The sequence below is a fragment of the Osmerus eperlanus genome, chromosome 11 (genome assembly GCF_963692335.1).
Source record: "Osmerus eperlanus chromosome 11, fOsmEpe2.1, whole genome shotgun sequence".
NCBI classification, from domain to species: domain Eukaryota; kingdom Metazoa; phylum Chordata; class Actinopteri; order Osmeriformes; family Osmeridae; genus Osmerus; species Osmerus eperlanus.
In genome coordinates, this window is record NC_085028.1 from 11,576,599 (window position 1) to 11,596,483 (window position 19,885).

General features: G+C 51.7%; 1 protein-coding gene across 2 annotated transcripts; it reads right to left on the reverse strand.

The window, feature by feature from the left end:
- Positions 1 to 71: 71 nt before the first annotated feature.
- Positions 72 to 19,817, reverse strand: sik3 (SIK family kinase 3). Of its 2 annotated transcripts, XM_062473955.1 has the most exons (25): positions 19,488 to 19,817; positions 15,148 to 15,264; positions 14,896 to 14,959; positions 14,520 to 14,681; positions 14,264 to 14,388; positions 14,026 to 14,149; positions 13,809 to 13,927; positions 13,440 to 13,550; positions 12,777 to 12,923; positions 11,802 to 11,879; positions 11,184 to 11,293; positions 10,872 to 11,028; positions 10,201 to 10,350; positions 9,920 to 9,993; positions 9,141 to 9,284; positions 7,393 to 7,534; positions 6,720 to 6,839; positions 6,444 to 6,502; positions 6,232 to 6,341; positions 5,755 to 6,052; positions 3,607 to 4,364; positions 3,340 to 3,494; positions 2,949 to 3,078; positions 2,677 to 2,803; positions 72 to 2,559 (listed from the first exon to the last, which is right to left on the reverse strand). In XM_062473955.1, the coding sequence occupies exons 1-24, from the start codon at positions 19,776 to 19,778 to the stop codon at positions 2,682 to 2,684; spliced, it is 3,867 nt and encodes a 1,288-aa protein (XP_062329939.1). In that variant the 5' UTR covers positions 19,779 to 19,817; the 3' UTR covers positions 72 to 2,559; positions 2,677 to 2,681. The 2 variants fall into 2 exon arrangements, with proteins under 2 accessions (XP_062329939.1, XP_062329940.1); XM_062473956.1 differs by lacking the exon at positions 9,141 to 9,284.
- Positions 19,818 to 19,885: the final 68 nt, after the last annotated feature.

Sequence of the window (19,885 nt, forward strand, 5' to 3'; positions counted from 1 at the left end):
GGTTTGTGGAAGAGAAGACATTCAGAATTCTCAGAAGTGAAAATCACAATCAGCACACAGGAGTTTTTAAATTATTTCTTTATTTATATATATTTATTCATCTCAGTTTGGTTGGTATTCTTTTTAATCATCGTTGTTGCACTTTAGTATTTTTGTACTGAAAACGAAAAAAAACAAAACAAAAAAAGACATAAAATGAACTGATAGAAAAAGAGCAGGTAAGATACAGGTGGCGAGCAGAGAGCGGGTTTTATACACACGAAGAAGGGAGGAGGAAGAGGAGGTGAAGTAACAGACAGAAGAGGAAAAAACAAACAAATCTATTCTCAACTGCCACAACTAGTCATGGAGCGGAGCCTCGTCGGCAGACTCTCCCGTCTCCTGGGAAAGGGAGCTGAAAACAGATCATGGAGCCCAGTCCCCTAATCCCAGAGCCGGACAGTCCTGGGCCGTGACGCGCTGGGACCACGTGCAGGTGAGAGGAGAGGGCGGGGAGAGGGTCCTCTCCTCAGACACACTCCCAGCGGAGACGGGGGTCCCTGCCATGACTCTGGATGTCAAGACCGATTGGGCCAACAACCGTTCACTTCCTGATGATGCTGCGCCTGTAAGTAGTTAAGAGGAGGGTCCTTGTGGAGACTTGGGAGGCTATTGGCTGCCTCGCTTTGTCACATGACGTGGACAGGCCCGATTTGCGTCTTCCAGGTGCGGGGTGGGGGAGAGAGAAGGAGGGAGGAACAAGATTAGGGGGGGGGGGGTCAAGTGTGGGGAGCAGTACTTCCTCTTCGGTTTCCATGGTATCTGGGACAGTGTGGAGGATAGGTCATGCCCGTTTAATTTCCAATAGGAGGTTGACGGAGTCAAAGGTCAAACACCACTGCATACGAGAGGATGTCAGGGAGCGAGAGAGAGGAGGGTGTGTGTCCATCTCCACCTTCTCCTAATGTTTATGATGATATGTCAGCTATTTTACATGTTCCCCTCCTCCCATTCCACGACAGTCTTTGAAACAGCCCACCATACAGCCTGCAAAATACACCCCCACCTAAAAACAGGAACAAGAACTAGAGCCACAACAACATCAATGATTGAAATGATAAAAAGTGACACAAATTACTCTCCTCTTCAAGTTTCTCGATAATAAAAACAATAAATGAACAATCGTTTTTCATGAAGACAAAAGAGTCACTCACTTTCTCGTCTCTTTTGGCTAAAAATCTCAATATTCAGAAAACAAAAACAGGTATCTGAAGACATCCAGAAACACAAATAATAACAATATAAAAAAGCCTCCCCAAGACCCTCTAAAACTAAGGCTTTGATACACAAATTGAAATTGCGGTCTATACATGGCATCACTGTACAGGGAAGGGGAAGAATGTCGGTTAAACTACCCACAATGCAACACACTGTCACTGACAGAGAGGGGCCAGGGAGAGGAGGAAAAAAAAGAGAGGGATGGAATGACGAGCAGGGTTGAAGAAGGGTTTTGAATGTCGGAGAACAGGGTACTAATAGAAGGAGAAGGCAAGGTGGAGCGCAGGAAAGAGATTGCTTGAACCGAAAGTGCAGAATTACTTCAGTAATTAAACAAAAAATATTATGTCATCTTTCTTGCAACACAGAACTGTTTTTTTCCTTTAATAATAATAATATTCATTATAACCATAATAACAATAAAACTTCTTTTTTTTTACAGAAAAACAGTAATAACAATAATAGTAACAATAATGATCATAATTTCTACATGAACATTAGCCGTAAAAATGAATAAAAAATGAAATTAAGAAAAAAGAACGACAGAACGAGAAAAGAAACAATGAGAGCTGGTTGTCCTGTGCGATTGCGATGTCACTGAGCTGATCTGGGTTTAGAGAGCCACAGAGCCTGACCTCAAAACATCCCTCCAAGCCCAGTGGAATGGGCCCGCTCTGAGAAAGGGCCTCATAGGCTCTGAGGTCACAGCCACTCCGGAATGGTCCACTGGAATACAGTGGAGGGGAGAGGGAGGAGCGAACAGAACCTCACAGACATCCCCGCACACAGACTTGATGTCAAATACTTTGGGTTTGTGGCTGAAGGTGTGTGTGCGCATGTGTGTATGAGAAAGAGTCTATGTGTGTGTGTTTTTGTTGACATTTCTCTATACATTTGCCTATATGAATGCCTTGGACATTGAGGCGTATGACAATGTTGCTATGGCAACAGTTAAGAGGGAAAGGGGTGGGCATGGTTGGGTTAAAAGGGGGGAGGAGAGGGTTGGAGGAGGAAGTGAATGGGAGGGGCGGGTGAAGAACTCAATCTATCCAATCAGATGGAAGAGCTAAATGGAGCATCCAATGGCAATGCTTGCTGGATGGCTGTGCTGAACCTCTACTTCCTTCCCCTGCCTGGCCACCACCCACCCCACCCCACCCCGCCCCGCCCCCTCCCCAGGCTGCGGGATGCCCTCCCCTAGGACAGATGCACAGCGCCCCCTCCTGGACAGACAATGGCGGTTTGGAGTGATGCTGGTCGGCACAAGGGGCTGATATGGACCTTTATACACAGGAGATGCCCCTAGGGGAGTGGGGACACAGAGACAGAAAGGCAAAACTACAGTCAGGATTGCGTCAAATACTGAGCGGCATGTGTGCGTGTACGTGTGTGTGTGTGTGTGTGTGTGTGCAGCTGTACCTGTGCTAGACCCCAGCCTGTTCCATGCTGTACTGCAGGTCTGGGGGCTTATAGCTGAGCAGCATGTTGCTGGTGCAGGATGAGGGGTAGCAGGCAGCAGCGTGGAGCTCCCCCTCCACGTCACACACTGGGGGGGCAGAAGACCCAGAGAAAAGGTTCATTGACAACATACTGACACTGATCATCTTTGTCTCTGTAACCACGACGGAGCATAAATAGACATTTTTATTGTGTGTGCGTGTCCTACAAGCGTGTGTCCAGGTACCACTGACCTGACTCCTCCCGCTGGTGGAGCTGCTGACTTCCTGTCAGTGATGATTGGCTGAGGATGTCAGACATGCGGGCGGAGCTTAGGGCCTTCCCAGCCAATAGGCTCATCCCAGACATGGGCTCGGTCTGATCCTATTGGTGGAGAGGAACACAGCTTAGACAGCTTAAACTCATTTTGACATGGACAGGACAAGTCTGTTCATGACACTAACAATTTTACAAGTCTATTGTTATTGCAACTGTAGTTAAAGGAAAAATTGCTTAGTGTAAGATAAATTAAATTAAAATGGATGAAGAACTTAACCATGTGCTGCACATACCGGTCAAGGTGTTGTGGGAGTGATTAGGGGTCGTTTTAGAGGTTGAACATAGGTGTGTGTGTGTGCAACTCACGTAGGCGTCGTCGCAGGTCTGGATGGTGTGGTGGCGCTGCAGCTGGCCGCGGGGCCTGTAACCGTCGCCCTGCGGAGCCCTGTTATAGCCCACGCCATTGTGATCAGGCATCTCCATCGCCTGCCCCTGGGTCCTACAGTCCACATGCTCATTGTCTGGGAGGGGGAGCAGAGAAACAGAGAATATTTTCCTTGTTGATAGTGGACTATGGGTAATGTGTGTGTGTACAGGAGCAGTGTGGGCTAGGGTTACTGGAACCGTTGTTACCTCTTGCTGCCGAGGCACTCCTCATGTAGGCGTGCCTGTGGGTGGGGGTGTTGTAGGGAGGGGTGCCCCCCCCGGGGGGCCCCAGCATCTCGTGCTCCTCCGCACACGCCACGGCCGCGGACTTGGCCAGCAGGCCCTCGTGATGCGGGTACCCTACGGGCAGCCCCTCGTCCTCCTCCATGCTCTCAGAGTGGGGCAGACTGGGGGGCAGGCCGGTGGGCTGGCCCTGGACGTCCGGGGGTCTAATCTGGAGGAGGTGGTGGTAGTGGGGGGCCGAGACTGGGGTTGCCTGGGGGTCCAGGCCCGTGTCCCCCCCCTGACTGAGCTGACGGAGGAGCAGCATTTCCCCGTAGTCCTGGGGGGCGCTGGGTGGGGTGGGGGGCCCCGGCCGGGGGCTCTGCCTCTTCAGCAGGGCCGCCAGGTCCTGGGGGGGGAGGCGGGGGTCGGCGTGGCCCGTCAGGGAGTGCCGGGGGGACAGGAGGCCCTGGAGTGTGGGGGTGACGTGCTGCTGCGAGGGGCGGTACTCCAGAGGGGTGGGCGACAGCAGGGCCTGCTGCAGGGCGGAGGGGGGGCCGTAGACCCCCGCCACCGCCCCACTCTGGTAGTTGTCCAGGCCGGGCACGTTGAGGGACGCCCCCTGGAGGTAGGGGTTGTAGCTGCCCACCACGCCTGACGGCCCACGGCCCCCGTCGCCAAACAGATGCGGGTTGAACTGGGACTGCTGGTCGTACACTGTGGTGAAGCGACCCAGACTGCGACTGGAAGAGAGGGATGGGGAGGGGACAGAGAGAAGAAGACAGTAAGAATGTGCTGGAACAGAAGAAAGCAGTGGGACTAGAGAAGATTTAAATGTAAGGCTATAATGAAACAGTACACACTCTCCTGAACTCAATACTGTAGCAATTAACCGCTAACATAATAACTTGAAACCTAAAACTAAACAATAATAATGAGTCCAGTACAGTTCCTACAACAGTGTTCCTCCATTAAAAGGTAAAGGTTAAGAATTTGTCAAGAAACAAGGGGGTCAGAGGTCAAGTATGTGGGGGGTGGGGGAAATGAATACAGACCATTTTTAGACCCTCTCAAGCAGAGCTGTCAAACACTGTTTCTGTAGAGCTCCCCTCCTGTAGGTTTTGGGTCAAACTCCAGTTAATTGCCAGATACCTTATTCAGCTTGTCAACTAACTAGTGGGTTAGAATCAAGTGGATCAGGTAGGGATGAAATTCTACTGGATGGTGGTAGCTCTCCAGAAACAGTATTTGGCAGTCCTACACAAGAGGGAAAGAATCCTGCTCTAATCAACTGGCTATTTTTAGAAGTCTAACCATCCTACTTCTGTGCTGGCACAGGTCTGGGATCAGCTGGCCAACATCATCATATTTTTCCCACCCAACAGATGAATGCCCAGAATGATCCTGGACCTGCGTTTAGAGGTATACTTGACCAGCTGGGGCTATATAGGATCTACTTCTAGAACTCTCTTCTCCTAAACGTACAGCTTAGTCAGCTTAGCCTTCCAATTGGAGTGGAGGACTGGTAGGTGATGTCATCTCAGTCAAGTAGGTTTGGGTTATAAAGCACAACTATGGTAATAAATACTTAGAGTGGCTTATAAGGGATACAAGACCGTAGAATGTGTCAAACACCGAGCCAGGCAGGCACTAGACCACACACAAGTAGCTTTGCCGATCTCATGGTATCCTACAAACAGCAGTCAACACTGGCTAGGCCTGATGAAATGTCTGGAAAGTTTGGGAGAGAACTTCTTGGATTGTGGAGCGTCCAAATGTTGTTCTATAGCACCTTAGAAGGTAGTTGGAACTCAAGACAGCTCAAATCTATCAGGAGGCTCACACAGGGAGCCTAAATCTGACTGTCAACTTTGTAAACGTGGAGAAAGCAAAACTGTCAAACAGGAGAAGAAGAAACGAAAACATGGAAGGGTAGCTTAAGCTTCCTGAGGACATATGAAAGTTCTACACAATGCTGGGTTGTGTGACTGAGAGAAAATGATGAATAACAGGACAAAAAAAGACAACAATGAAAGAAGAAGAATTGAAGGAAGAGAGATAAAAAAAAAAAAAAAGAAAAAAAAAGGGGGGATCCGTTGGTAAGGTGTGCTTGGCGGCGGGTTTCGAGGTCACCTGTGAGTCTCGGCGTTGTCGGCGCTCAGCTGCTTCCCCAGGACGCGGTGACTACACGGCGTGGTCAGGAAGCCGCCCTGACGCTGGGCCCCGCCCCCCAGCTCCACTTCCTGGACCTGGATGGTGACCTGCTGTGGCCCGGCCTGGGCCAAAGGCACGCCCTGGCGGACCGAGCAGGTCTGCTGCTGCTGCTGCTGGGGGGGCAGGCCCACGCGGGGGTGCCCGCTGGGGGGCGGGCTCCCGCTCTGGGGCTGGTAGCGGGAGGGGCCGTGCTGGTACTGTACCGCTGGCGGACCACCTGGGGAGGGGGGGCGAGTGTAGAGTGGGGGGGGGAGAAAGGTAGGAGAGGGATAGAGGAGAGAGGCACAGCTTAGACTATATGAAACGTTCAAACATCTATGGAACTTGTCATCTGGGCTGTCCTCCCCTCCGCAGCGGGAGGGGGGCGCCGGGGCGGAGGCGTGGAGCAGGGCTCACCGTGGCCCTGCATCATCTCTGCAGAGCAGGGAGGAGGGCTCTGGTTGGGCTGTCTGAAGAGGTGGTTGCTGGGATGTGTAGGCGGCGGACTGGAGGGCTGGATGCGCAACCTGAGGAGACGAACACGCTGGCGTAAGCTCCGAATCAATGGCAGTGCCCACAGGCTTAATGTGAGTGTGTGTGTGTGTGTGTGTGAGAGAGAGAGAGCTCACCTCTGGAGCTGGTGGGTGAGGTGACTAGGTAGGCTCTCCCCGTGTCCCAGAGACAGGGCCTACAGGCGGGGAGAGACCACGACAGAAGGCGTGTTAGTCTTGACTGAACAGGTCAACGTGACTTGTGTGTGTGTCATCAAGTGTGTGTGTGCGTTTGTGTCTGAACAAGAAAGCAGGAGTGGGGTGACCCGAATGAGGGTCATCCTGACCCTTAAAGATGTCAGCTGAAATCATGCTGTGTGTGTGTGTGTGTGTATGTGTGTGTGTGTGGGGGACCTGTATCTGCTGGTGTAGTATCTGTTGCTCTTGCTGGTACAGGAAGTGCTGTTGCTGTGTGTGCTCCAGTAGCCTCTCGTCCTGCGGAGCGGCGTACATCTTCTGCAGCTGCTCGCACTCCTGTCACAAGCACAGACACACACCCAAATCAAACGTGCATCGGCACACAACCACACACGCAGAGACAGAAACACGCACGCACAGATGTTTTCGTTTGGACGTTCTCTGGGTTTGTCCGCAAAAAAATGATCATGTACTGGAATTGTTACGTTGTAAAAATGTTACGCCCATTTTAGTTGCGTAACGCACTCAGATTTGGCAAATTAAATTCCCCATCACCTTAGAAAAAGCATAAGCAAGTAATCCCACGTCCCTCCTCTAGGGGGCGATGAAGGTCCACTGGGGTCAAATGGCATGTTTACATGACGCTGGTGAACTAACATCACCTCCCCATCTGGATGTGTGACTCCACATGGCGTGGGATCTAAAGGATTAGCGAGCTCCGTGACATCAGCAGGACTGATCCTCTCAGACAGGGCCTGTGTCGGGTCGGAGGTTTGAAAATAGAAACTGAACCATTTTCCTCCAGCCCAGAATGGAAGGGACCTGACCTGAATCCCCCCCATGTTGGGAATCCCGGTCACAGTGCTCGTTGGCCCTTTAGCAGCTTTACCTGTTTTAGCTGGCGGATGAGGCTGCTGTTCTCCAGGTGGGCCTTGAAGGCCTGTATGGTGGCGGCCCCATCTGAGAAGCGCCTTACTGGGGAGAAACGCTCCATGGGAAGGTGGAGTGTGTTACAGTCCTTATAGCTCGACCTGGACACACAGGGAACACACACGCACAGGGAACACACACACACGCACAGGGAACACACGCACAGGGAACACACACGCACAGGGAACACACACACACGCACAGGGAACACACACGCACAGGGAACACACACACACGCACAGGGAACACACGCACAGGGAACACACACGCACAGGGAACACACACGCACAGGGAACACACACGCACAGGGAACACACACGCACAGGGAACACACACGCACAGGGAACACACACGCACAGGGAACACACACACACACACACACACACACACACAGGGAACACACACACACAGGGAACACACACACACAGGGAACACACACGCACAGGGAACACACACAGGGAACACACACAGGGAACACACATGCACAGGGAACACACATGCCCACACACACACACAGACATACAAGAATGCACAAAAGACATAGGCACACCACCCAGCCATCCACACACATTGGATTGCCAGGAGGTGAGCACCCATACACACACACAGACACACACACACCAGAGGTGAGCACCCATACACACACACAGACACACACACACCAGAGGTGAGCACCCATACAGACACACAGACAGAGAAACGACACAAAACACAAAAACACACATTATGGATTTTTGACTCCAAAGTGTGTTTCCACTGGAGAAAAACCCCACAGATCTGAGTAAAACACTGCTCTGTTATCATGGATGTCCAACCAGTCTGGATCAAGAACACTCATTGTCATCTTGTGAACTGGACTGCAACAATAAGGCGTTTTTTGTCATCAATTATTATGTGAATAACCTTGCTCAGTACATTTCTACTTTAGTTTTTTCCTGGGTCATTTTTGAAACAAAGGGATACGAGAGTGAAAGAAAACTCATTTCTATTTCCCAATCAGGATCTAAACAGCAGTGAACTAAGGTGTCGATACAGGGAACTGAAAAATACATCAGGCACTGTTGAAATACTGTCGATTCTCCTATCCTCAGCAGTTCACTGTGAAAAAACAATTTGAAAGTAAAAGAAACACAAAGAACTCCAAAAACAAGTTTTCAGGCCTATTCAAGCTTCAATACTGAATCATCCTTTACAAATTACAGATGTAAGGCCACAACATGGCTGCCCAGAGAATGTAGGCTAATCATCCAGTCTTCAATCCTAATCTTCTAAACCTCTACAGTAGGTGTCTCACACAATACTTAGCAAGGAAACCCTACTTAGTATCAGCTCAAACAATGGAGCTGTTTCTGGGTTCTACGGTCGTGAGGGTTAGCATACCTAGAACACCACAGGGTTACCAGCCCTGAAGAGATGATAAACAATTGATGCAGCCTATTTAGAGACCCCTCCCCGTCCAAGGAGTTCCTGTAGAAACGGATCTTCCACCCCAGACCAACACACAATCTCTTTCTCACACAGACACACACACAATGACAGGTCTAAGCCTGGTCGGCTCTAGTGCGTTCTAGGCGGCTTTCGTTTCTAGCTAGCATAGCAGGTGAACAGGTGCACTCCTAACCCCCCCCCCCTTCCCTTGTGACTATGCAGTGCCCCTCCCCCCCTCAGGAGGGCAGTGTAAGCTCAGTGCGGGCGTGTCCCCCTCACCGGCTGCTGTGCTGCTCGGGGGCCCAGCCCCCCCTCTGGCGGGAGGCCGGGGGCCGCTGGGGGTCTGCAGCCTGCAGCTCCCCGTGGGGCCCCGTGCTCATGAGCGCGTGCGTCGTGTGCCGCTTGGAGCGGTTCGCCAGGTACCTGGGCCGCAGGGAGGGAGGAGGGGGAGACAGGAAGCAGCACTAGTCAGCTCTCTGTCCTCGTTGGGGGGCCCTTAGCGGAGGGGGGGTGGCGGCGGCGGCCGGGAAACGAGTAAGGCCCGCCCCCCTCTTGGGGCATCAGAGCGAATCACATCACAGATTTAGATAGAACTCCCCCCCCCCCCCCCCCCTTTTTCCAATTTGAGGATTGGAAGGGTTTGTTTGTTTTGCAAGCTTACGAGTAAGCAAAGCCGTGTGAGAGGCAATTTGGGTGCTGTTTGAAATGGAAAAAGATAGTTTTTTTGGGGGGGGGGGGGAAGAAGATTGAAAGGAGGGAGATTTGGTAAGAAGTTTGATTTTCCGTCATGAAAGCCAGTTGCACGATGGAAAGGATAGGAAAAGAAAGGGGTGCCGTAACAACTTCGGCCCCCTGTTGGCAGAAAAGCAGTGCTGCAGCCTACTGGCACTCACTCCCAGAAACCCAGGACACCAGCGGTTCTAAACTCTACACACGCCCACACGCCCACAAACCAACAAAGACGCACACGCACAGTAACCCCTGACATCGGCGCACTTAGCCACGCCCCCCAAGCAGACAGAGCCACGCCCCTGGACCCGCCCCCCCCCGCCCCCTACCTCTGGACCGCCTCCTGGTCGGGCTCACCATCGGAACCCTCCTCATCCACCGGAGCCACCGCTGGTATGGGATGCTGGGGGAGGAACAGACGAGAGGGGAAAGCGGGGATGGGGAGAGAGAAGGCGGGGTAGAAAGGGGCAAAGGTCAAGTTCACGGGGGGGAAGAGAGATCGACGTGTAAAGGAGGAGTTCAGTCTGGTGATGAGCAGCGACGACAGCTGTCGTCGGCGCACATTTGCGAGTGTGTCCCTTCCTCACGCGCGTCCACAGGTTTTACTTACGGGGCTGGCGACAAGAGGTGACTGGCCCCGAGGCCTCTTCAGGAGCTGGGCGTGGAGCTGGATGTTGGCCCCCCCATCGGAGGCCCTGCGGCCCAGCGGGCCCATACCGTTCAGCAGCTGCAGGGTGGGGGGCTGCAGCAGGGACTGCTCCTGGAGTCACACACACACACACACACACACACACACACACACACACACGGCAGGGGGGTTGATGAGGGAGAGGGGGGTCAGTGGAGCCCACACAGCTTCTTGAGCACCCCAACCCTTTACCCAACATCTCCTATGCTGATCCTTATCCACACCCCTGCAGATACACAGAGAATACGGGCCTTAGAAAAGCCCTCTGAGCGCTGCCTGCATGACAAGTGAAAGGTGATTACTCAAAAGCCCCGCGAATGGGGATTGGTTTTGAAACTAAATCTAACCTGGAGGACGGTGCCAGGGGGCAAGCGTCCAAAGAGCTCACCTCAGGTGCATTCGCCAGAACACAGACTCACAGCTGCTCTTTGAAAAGTACCTTATCCCAAGCTTTCTGCTCGCGTACGCACGAAACTATTAGCGACAACCATTAGCGGCTAATTCGCTTCCGGGGCGCCTGACTGCCCCTAGATGAACCGCAGCATGGTGTGCCTGCTGACAGGCACACGCGTCACTTCCTCCTCCGTCTTTACCTTGTACTCCAGGTGCTGGCTGGGCTGCAAGCTCTGGGTAGGCATGAGCGTGTGCATGGGGCCCGTGGCGGGGGCCAGGGGTGGGAAGGGGGGCTGGGGGGCCGCGCCGCGGGGGAAGCCTGGAGGAAGTTTCTGGAGCTCCTCCTGCATGTCCGCCCTGGCAACACAGAACAGATATGGTTGGTTACACTCAGACAGAACACAAAACATTGCGCGGTACAATAAACGGTGTCACGTCATGACACAGTTCCGGTGTTTTGGCTAAGCCTTTCCAAGGCCGCGAGAGAGACAGGGACGGGGGTCCTGGCCTACCTGGGGTCTGGGACGCCCACTGTGTGTCGACGCATGGACAGGTAGCGAGCCATGGCCTCGGGGGACGGCTCCTCGCCTTCGTCGCTGTCCAACGCCATGTTTCCGTCGGGCTGCGCGGAGAGAAAGACGTTTACATTGACATTTAGTCATTTTAGCAGACGCTCTTATCCAGAGCGACTTACAGTAAGTACAGGGACATTCCCCCCGAGGCAAGTAGGGTGAAGTGCCTTGCCCAAGGACACAGGCCGGGAATCGAACCGGCGATCTTCTGATTAATAGCCTGAATACGTAACCGCTCAGCCATCTGACCCCCACGTTTACCTCTGAAGCTTGACCCCCCTCGTCCGTCGAAGACAATTCCTTCCCCTTTTGTATCCCCATTTCAAATGGGCCTTTTCATATCAATAGAAGGTTCCTCAGCGGATCATTTAAGGTTCGCCGCTGATACGTCGGCAACGAACGAGCGATGTTGACCTTAGCTCTATCTGAGGCGGCCCTGCTGTGCACGGAGGCCTGCCAACACGGTGTCTGCCGTGACGTCCGGGGGCCCCCTGAGCGGGCGCTGTCGTCACGGCAGCTCAGCGAGCGAGCGCTCGTGACGAACGAGGGACGACTCACCTCCACGATCTGGTTCTCCGGGTTGATAAGCTGGACTTGTGGGACAGTCATGCTAACTGGATTACCCTGCTGATCCGTCTGCAGAGGACACACACACACACATAATTATAAAAGGTCATCCAGGCATTGGCTTGATTGGCCAGCCAAGTCTCCGACAGAGCAATTACAGAAACTCCCTTCCAAGTTCAGGAGCCGACACCTGCGCTTCGCACCGCAGACATACCCCGTCTCACGCACGCACACACACACACACACACACACACACACACACACACACACACACACACACAGACACACAGACACACAGACACGCTGTGTACTCCCGACGGTGTCTTTTGAAGGATCTGTCTGCACGGGGTTGGCGCGCTCCAAATGTTTGTGCCACAGATCGAGGCTTGTTAAATAACTTTTCTCAACTTTGTGAATTTGTATTGAGAAACCAAATTGCATTTATATATTTTCCAGGATAAACACGTATTTAATGGTCGATTTTTGTTTTGATATTTTCTTTTACTGATACTGTCACTCTATATTTGATCAAAAAAACAACACAGACTGTTGACTCTCTTATTTGCACGCAGACGTCCTACGTCAATTCAAACTCTTTGTTTAACTGGATCAGCCTTAACATCCTTTCTGCCAGGTAGACTAAGGGTTAACAGGCTTACTGTTCAGAACCACATCCAAGCTGACCGCCTTCCAATGGAACCTCAATGGAAGGTCAAAGAACAATGGAAGAACAGCTGACCTGAAGGAGGGTTCGTCCTCTCGGTTGGACGGGTGATGACGGTTGCAATCGGGCGCTCAAGTTAGCAGATAACAGAAACTTGGTTAACCAATCAAGGAAGACGTATAGAACCTAAGATCTTTTGGTCACCGTGCATCGTTATCCTATAGTGACAGGTCATAGGACTTCAGTTCTAAAGGGCATTTGAAGGCTGCTAGGAGGCCAGTGACGAATGACCGGGCGATTACCTGGACGGGGTTGAGAGGGTAGCCAATGGGGCGCGGGGTGGGCGCAGGAGTGGGCGGGGCCACGCGCAGGGTCTTGTGTTTCTTGAGGCGGTCGGCCAGCAGGCTGTAGATGGCACTGTAGTGATCGTACGCGTCGGTGTGTAGTGACTGAGGGAGGGAGACGGCAGAGGGGTCAGCACACACAGCATGCACACGCAGGTCGTCTGTCTAGCTCACGTGTTTCTGTCTTGCTGACGTAGTGGTGGGGGCACACTGATCCATCTGCCTTGGGGGGGGGGGGGGGGGGGGAGTGGTCATCACACACATTATTCTCCACTTGGTTGTGAGGATTCAATACCACTTTGTCACGTGAAAGCAGATGTCAATAAAAGCTCGATTGACATTAGGTTGGCACTGCAAGGTAGCTAGCGCATTCCTGTTTTACACTGCAAAACATAGTCGCCCAGTCCAAAGGAAAATACACCTCGCTACGCCTGTCCCGGTTACTACGGCAGCACTCACTGGCTGCCGAAGCTCAGACCTTAACACCTGCTGTGTGACAGGAAGATCAGATCTATTAGAAAGCACTGAGAGCTCTTTTCTGCGGCTGCAGTTGCCTTAGCCTAGCTGGCACTGTACGAGGTGTGTGTGGTTGTGTGTGTGTGTGTGCCGGCCCTGGCCCACCTGCAGCGTGCGCTCACGGTCCAGTCCCATCTCGGACATGGCCATCAGCACCTGCTCGTTGATCAGCTCAGTCTCCCTCTCTGACTTGACCTGCTCACACTCTGCTATCAACTGACAGACACACAGAGGGGGGGGGGGGATGATGGAGAGAGAGAGAGGGGGGGGGTCAGGGAAGGAGAGAGAGTAGCAGAGGGCAGGAAGGAGGAGATTGGACAGAAAGAAAAATGGAGGGATGAAAAAGAAAGAGGAACGTTATTAAAACCTCACAGCTGTGTGTGTGTGTGTGTGTGTGTGTGTGTGAGCTGGGTCCGCACCTGATGAAAAGACAAAGTGAGAAGCCGTCGGATGGGCAAGGGCCGCAGCACTCACCCTGTCAAACTCGGGGTCCGGGTCTCCCTGTCTCATCCACTTGTTCTTGCAGATCTGCTCCATGGAGAGCCGTCGGCTCGGCTCCAGCACCAGCATGTGTCGGATCAGATACTCACAATCTGGCACGCACGCAAAAGAAAAACAAACAGTTAGGAAGTCCCTCCCAAACACACACACACACACTTATTGGGTGAGTCTTTGGTCCTGTGCTTCTCACCCGTAGACATGAAGAAAGGAATCCGGAACTTTCCGCTCAGCACCCGGGCTCGAAGGTTCTGCAAGGTGCTGCCATCGAATGGCAGGGCGCCACACACCAGGACATACAGCACCACGCCCAAACTCTGCAGAGAAAGACCGGGGGGAGAGAGAGAGGGAGCAGGTTGGATGAGTGACACTGCTCTAGATGTTGTGGAGGAACCTGGGGGCGTCTTGGACCAGTCAGACGAGGCCCTCACCCAGATGTCCACTTTGGGCCCGTCGTACTCCTTGCCCTCAAACAGCTCCGGGGCGGCGTAGGGGGGGCTTCCACACCACGTCTTCAACAGCTGGCCGCGCGCAAACAGGTTACTGAAGCCAAAGTCTGAAGCCCACCCCAGCAGGAGGGCACAGGACACAGAAGAAGAGAACGGTGATAAAAAGCCAGATAGAGATCATCTCCATGGAATCCTCTCTCTCTCTCTCTTTCTCTCACACACACACACACACACACACCTGCTATCTTGATGTTGAGGTTGTGGTCCAGCAGGAGGTTCTCAGCTTTCAGGTCACGGTGGACGATGTTGCGGCAGTGACAGAAATGGACCGCCGCCACGATCTGTTTGAACTTCCTCCTGGCGTCCTTCTCTGCCATCCTGCCATGGGCCACCAGGTGGTCTGCACGCACAGGGACACACACACACACACGCAGGCACACACGCAGGGACACACACACACGCAGGGACACACACACAAAACAGCGGACACAAAGTTCAAGTCTGCTTGGTTTTCATGTAAATGAACACATACACACATCTTAATGAACATTATTGTTTACCATTGGTAAACCAATGGAATAGCAGGAGAGGCCCAGGACAGAGAAGATACTCACCAAATATCTCTCCTCCACTGGCGTACTCTGTTACCAGGTAGATCATCCTTTCTGTCTCCATCACCTGCAGCCAAGGCAAGTGGATACATGGTTTAGAGGATGAGGAGATGAGGTCTACCATATCCTCAGTCCCACATGAAATGGGAGGGACTAGATCTACAGTGAGAAGGAATGAGGGTCAGTCAGCGCGTGCTTGACTGACCTGGTAGAGCGCGTGCTTGACTGACCTGGTAGAGCGTGTGCTTGACTGACCTGGTAAAGGCGGATGATGTGGGGGTGTCGCAGCATCTTCATGATCTGAACCTCCCTGAAGATCTTCTTCAGGTTCTCATCGTCGAGCTGGGTCTTGTCCACTATCTTGATAGCCACCTGGAGAGAGAGAGACCGAGAGGGACATATGAAGAGAGACGGAGAGAGAGACACAGAGATACACAAGGAGCCATACAGAGAGAGACCGAGAAATAGACACAGAGGAAGACGTTTTTCTTTCTTGCCCCTCTCTACACAAGGAAAGACAAAGACAAGACCGAGAACAGCATTTTCCTGAAACAAAATATTTCGACTGGGAGGGAAAGCAAACAAAATTGAAATCTTCCAAGACAAGGGCGTCACTGGAAGACCCCCCCCCCCCACACACCCACCTCCCTCTTCTCATCCTCCACCAACCATGACCTTGGCGGGGGGGACAATAGCTGCAGGGTCACGTGACATAAGCGGAAGCGGGCATATGACTTACATAATGGCACTGGAAGAACGATAAAGTAGTCAGCGTGGATTTAATCAATCCTGACAACGCCTGCTCTCCACTTAGTGCTGACAAGTCAGCCTCAACAGCAGTTTAATGAATAAATCAACTGAACACAATCCACTCGCTCTGCTGGGAACCAACCCTCCTAGACCCCAGCGTACGCACTCACATACACACGCGTCCTATAACACGCATTACACGCACGGGCTGTGATAAGGGGACAGTTCGATGGGTAATTGGCGGGATGCTGTCATGTCTGTTGTCATGTCTGTTGTCATGTCTGTTGTCATGTCTGTTGTCATGTCTGTTGTCATGTCTGTTGTCATGTCTGTTGTCATGTCTGTTGTCATGTCTGTTGTCATGTCTGTTGTCATGTCTGTTGTCATGTCCGCCGTCGGTGGTGATTGTCAGGGGGGATCCACAGGAAAGGGAAGTGAGGAAGGAGGAAGCATGGCGACACAGGAGAGTGTGGAGCCAGGAAAGGGAAGTGAGGAAGGAGGAAGCATGGCGACACAGGAGAGTGTGGAGCCAGGAAAGGGAAGTGAGGAAGGAGGAAGCATGGCGACACAGGAGAGTGTGGAGCCAGGAAAGGGAAGTGAGGAAGGAGGAAGCATGGCGACACAGGAGAGTGTGGAGCCAGGAAAGGGAAGTGAGGAAGGAGGAAGCATGGCGACACAGGAGAGTGTGGAGCCCGGCACATGGTGTTCTGGCAACGAAGTGTCGGTTGGGCTGTTTTGTGTGTGTCTGCGTATACGTGTGTGTGACTGTGTGTCCATCTCTGTGGTATTTTAAGCTCCGCTGGTCTATTATTGTCCCTGGCCCTCATCCATCTGTGTTGATGTAATCGCTCCCCTGCCCTACTCCCCCTGAATCTGTGCTGGTGTGTACGAGGGCCGACATCTGGAGCAAGGGCACACACACACACACACACACACCTGCTGAGGTAGAGGTCAACAGGCATACTGACTTTAAATGTTTACAAGCGTGCACATACGAACACACACACACACACACACAGTCCGTCTCTCTCTGGAAAGACTAACTCCTATCCATGCAAATGGACTTAAAATAAGGAAACCGAGCTGAAATCAAGTTGGCAGAGGCTGCTACGCTTGCCAATAAAACAAGCTGCCCGCGTGTGTTGTAAGATAGGGTCGAACATCATTTGGTCAACTGATAGGATGAACACACAGTGGAGCATCGAAGAAGTCACTGGCATTTGGGCACATTTTTGACTAAAGCTTAAGATTAAAATCTTCTGCTCAAACATGCTCCCCCTTCCTCATGAAGAAAACAGTTCTGAAATGCAGTCAGAGAGGTCTGAAATACGGGGCCTGACCTGGAATAGGCCAGGTCTCCAAATACAGCCACACAGTCATTTCTGTGTTCCACTTCCAGTGGCAGTACAGTAATGTGCTCTGACTGTGCAAAGCCCCCCTCGGGGTGTCTTGTCTGGCTTTGGCTTCCATTACTCAGGAATTTTCCATTGAAAGATATGAATCCGGACACACGGACGAACGGACAGACGGTGTGGGTTGAGCTAAAGTGTCACATAGCCCTTTGGATCACAAGACCGGTGAGCTCACTATCGCACCACGCTGCCGCTGACACTCAGCTAGCGAAACAGATAGGGTCTAATGACCTACTATGCTGATCCATAGACCAGCCTAATACTGAGACTGCGCATTACACAGAAGCCTACTTTTAGCCGTGTACACAGCCTGCTGTGGTATTGCTGCACACACACACACACACACATTTACTTACTGAACCGACACACAGAGCACAGGGCTGTCTGGGTGCTGCTGAACATGGACACAGCATTTTCTACTGATGATTCAAGGCACAGTCAGTATTATTAGACTACAACTATGCTGTGCCAACAGTCTACTGTAAGTATGTATAAACCCTATTACAAGGTAGCCTCCCGTAACCTACTGCCACCGCAACTGTGAACAGTGCAAGCAGGTTAATTGCTGATGTGGCACTGGACAGATATGCAAGGCTCTAAGCCAGGCCAATGACAGTCTATATTAAAAGCATACATGTGAAAGTGTTCCAGCACAACCAGCTCATAAAGATAGCGTCGCCGTCTGACTGCCAGGATAGGATAGTCAAAGTTTAATCTTTACTGCAGGCTGGCAGGTAGGCTGGCTGATTGACTGACTGTCACTGACTGGAAACCGCTTGGCTCACAGACAACGATTAACTGTATGTCAGGGTTCTAAATACCAAAACAAACACACCCTAACACGCGCAATAACAGGGCACCCGTGCACATTTACACAGTACAAACACGCTCACACAATCATGCATCAAAACATATGACAGTCAGAATGAGTCAATAGTGGTTGGATGCGTGCACAAACTCTCCCCAACGAAAAAGGGTGGTGGAAATGTCCCATGGGTGTGTGCACACTAAACATGCCTTTAATCATCTCAACAGTGTGTCAGGCATCACAGTCATTCCCTAATATCTTTGGAATTGTATTTCTCTATTCAGTCGAGACAGGGTTTTTGGGGTATAGTCTGCTTATAGGTACTACTTGGTGCAAGCTGTTTGTAACTGTGTGCATGTAAACAGAATACCCACATTCTCTAACCATAATGATGCAGTCACTGCAGTCATCAGCTTAGTGGCCCAGTTCCACAACCATAGCATAACTATTTGCTTTGCAGACCTTATTCACTGCTAGGGAAATCACTGAGGAAGAACACCACGTATGAATGAAAGAGCTGGGATGACATAGGAAAAGTTATAACTTATAACTGATAATTGTTGTTACACCTGATAACCCATAAGAAATAACAGCGACGTCAACAATAGGACACGGGTGACTGGCGATCTAATGTCTGATGAACATAATAAAACAACCTAGCCTTTAACAAGGAGGTCTTTACAATGTTAGGCAAATGCAGTGCAGCCTTTTGTTTGATCTTTCACGAATCCTTAAGTGCTGAATTACTGTGGGGGAAATAGAATACCCATCCTGACTGGAGCAACTCTGTGCTGTGCCACCCACTTGGCCAGCGGTGATATCAATACCAGGGTCGTGATCAAATAAACTGTAAAGCCCCACATTTTCGACATGTTAGCCATCATGTAATGGCAAGCGGTGGAAAAGAAAATGCCATCCAGATTATACTTCCAGAAGAGTTACTAAAAGGCAAGGGATGGATATCTATCGAGCTGCAGGAATTTTTTCCATCCGAAAAATACAGTTAGTCAGATGGCTGGATAAATATTTGGTGACATTCACGTTAGCTCTACCATGGCTTGCCAACAATTTGTTTACTGGCTAGCTGGCTGGCTAACTGGCAAGCTGACAAATGGTGTAGTTGTCACGTTAGCTAAATCAGATAGGTTAGCTGGCTTTAATAGTTAGATAACTAAGTTTAGAGAGGAGCCCAGTGGGCTATCCACTTGATAATCCATGTGGATATCCATTTTCTCTAGCAAGCGATCTAACGCGACGTTAGCTTAGCTGCTTGCGCTCAGCTCCAGCTCCTCTCCCATCCTCAGTGGTACCGTTCTGTGGCCGTCATTTGTATTAACTAGACACCACTTCAGTTAATATATAACTTAAACTTGCTCATGATTCTGTCACGTACAAAACTATACAATACAAATGGCTGTCCGTCTACAGACGCTTGTTTACACCCCCGCACAGACTACAGAGCACTGCAACCACAGCGGGCAGATCGTTGTTCTTCTGTTCTGTGCCTCTCTCCCGAAGCCCGAAGAAGGCCCGATCTTCATCTTGGGGGATGGATGACAGCTACGACAGTCAAATACAATGACAACATAGAATTGATAACCAAATTCCCTTATCAATCAGCTTACCTTTGCTTTGGTGATGATGTGTGTGGCTAGTTTTACAACGGCGAAATTTCCCTTGCCGATAGTCCGCTCGATTTCGTAGTAGCCCACTCGGGCTGGGGGGGGCCTGCTGGCCGAAGGGTGGCCGGGGTTAGTGATGCACCCCGCTGCCGGGGTAGGTCTATTGGAGTGGCTGATCCCGGAGGACGGCTGTGTTCGGTTCTGGGCGCCCATGCCTGCGTGGGCCGGTCGGGTAGAGTGCGTAATCCCGGCCGCAGCGGACCCAGCAGCACCTCCGCTTGACACGGCCGCCATCTTCTCGCCTCTCTGCGGGAACAACAACCAGCCTTGCGCAGCGCGCATCGCGGGCACGCCCCCGCCCTGCGTCATACCCGCTCCTCCGCAGCGCCCTCTCTAGGTTG

Excerpts from the sequence above, each read along its gene's own strand:
- sik3 (XM_062473955.1), bottom strand. The coding sequence starts at position 19,778 with ATGGCGGCCGTGTCAAGCGGAGGTGCTGCTGGGTCCGCTGCGGCCGGG. Across the intron at positions 9,994-10,200 it reads CACCTCTTGTCGCCAGCCCC|CATCCCATACCAGCGGTGGC; the intron begins GTAAGTAAAACC and ends TTCCTCCCCCAG. Across the intron at positions 6,053-6,231 it reads AGAGATGATGCAGGGCCACG|GTGGTCCGCCAGCGGTACAG; the intron begins GTGAGCCCTGCT and ends CCCCCTCCCCAG.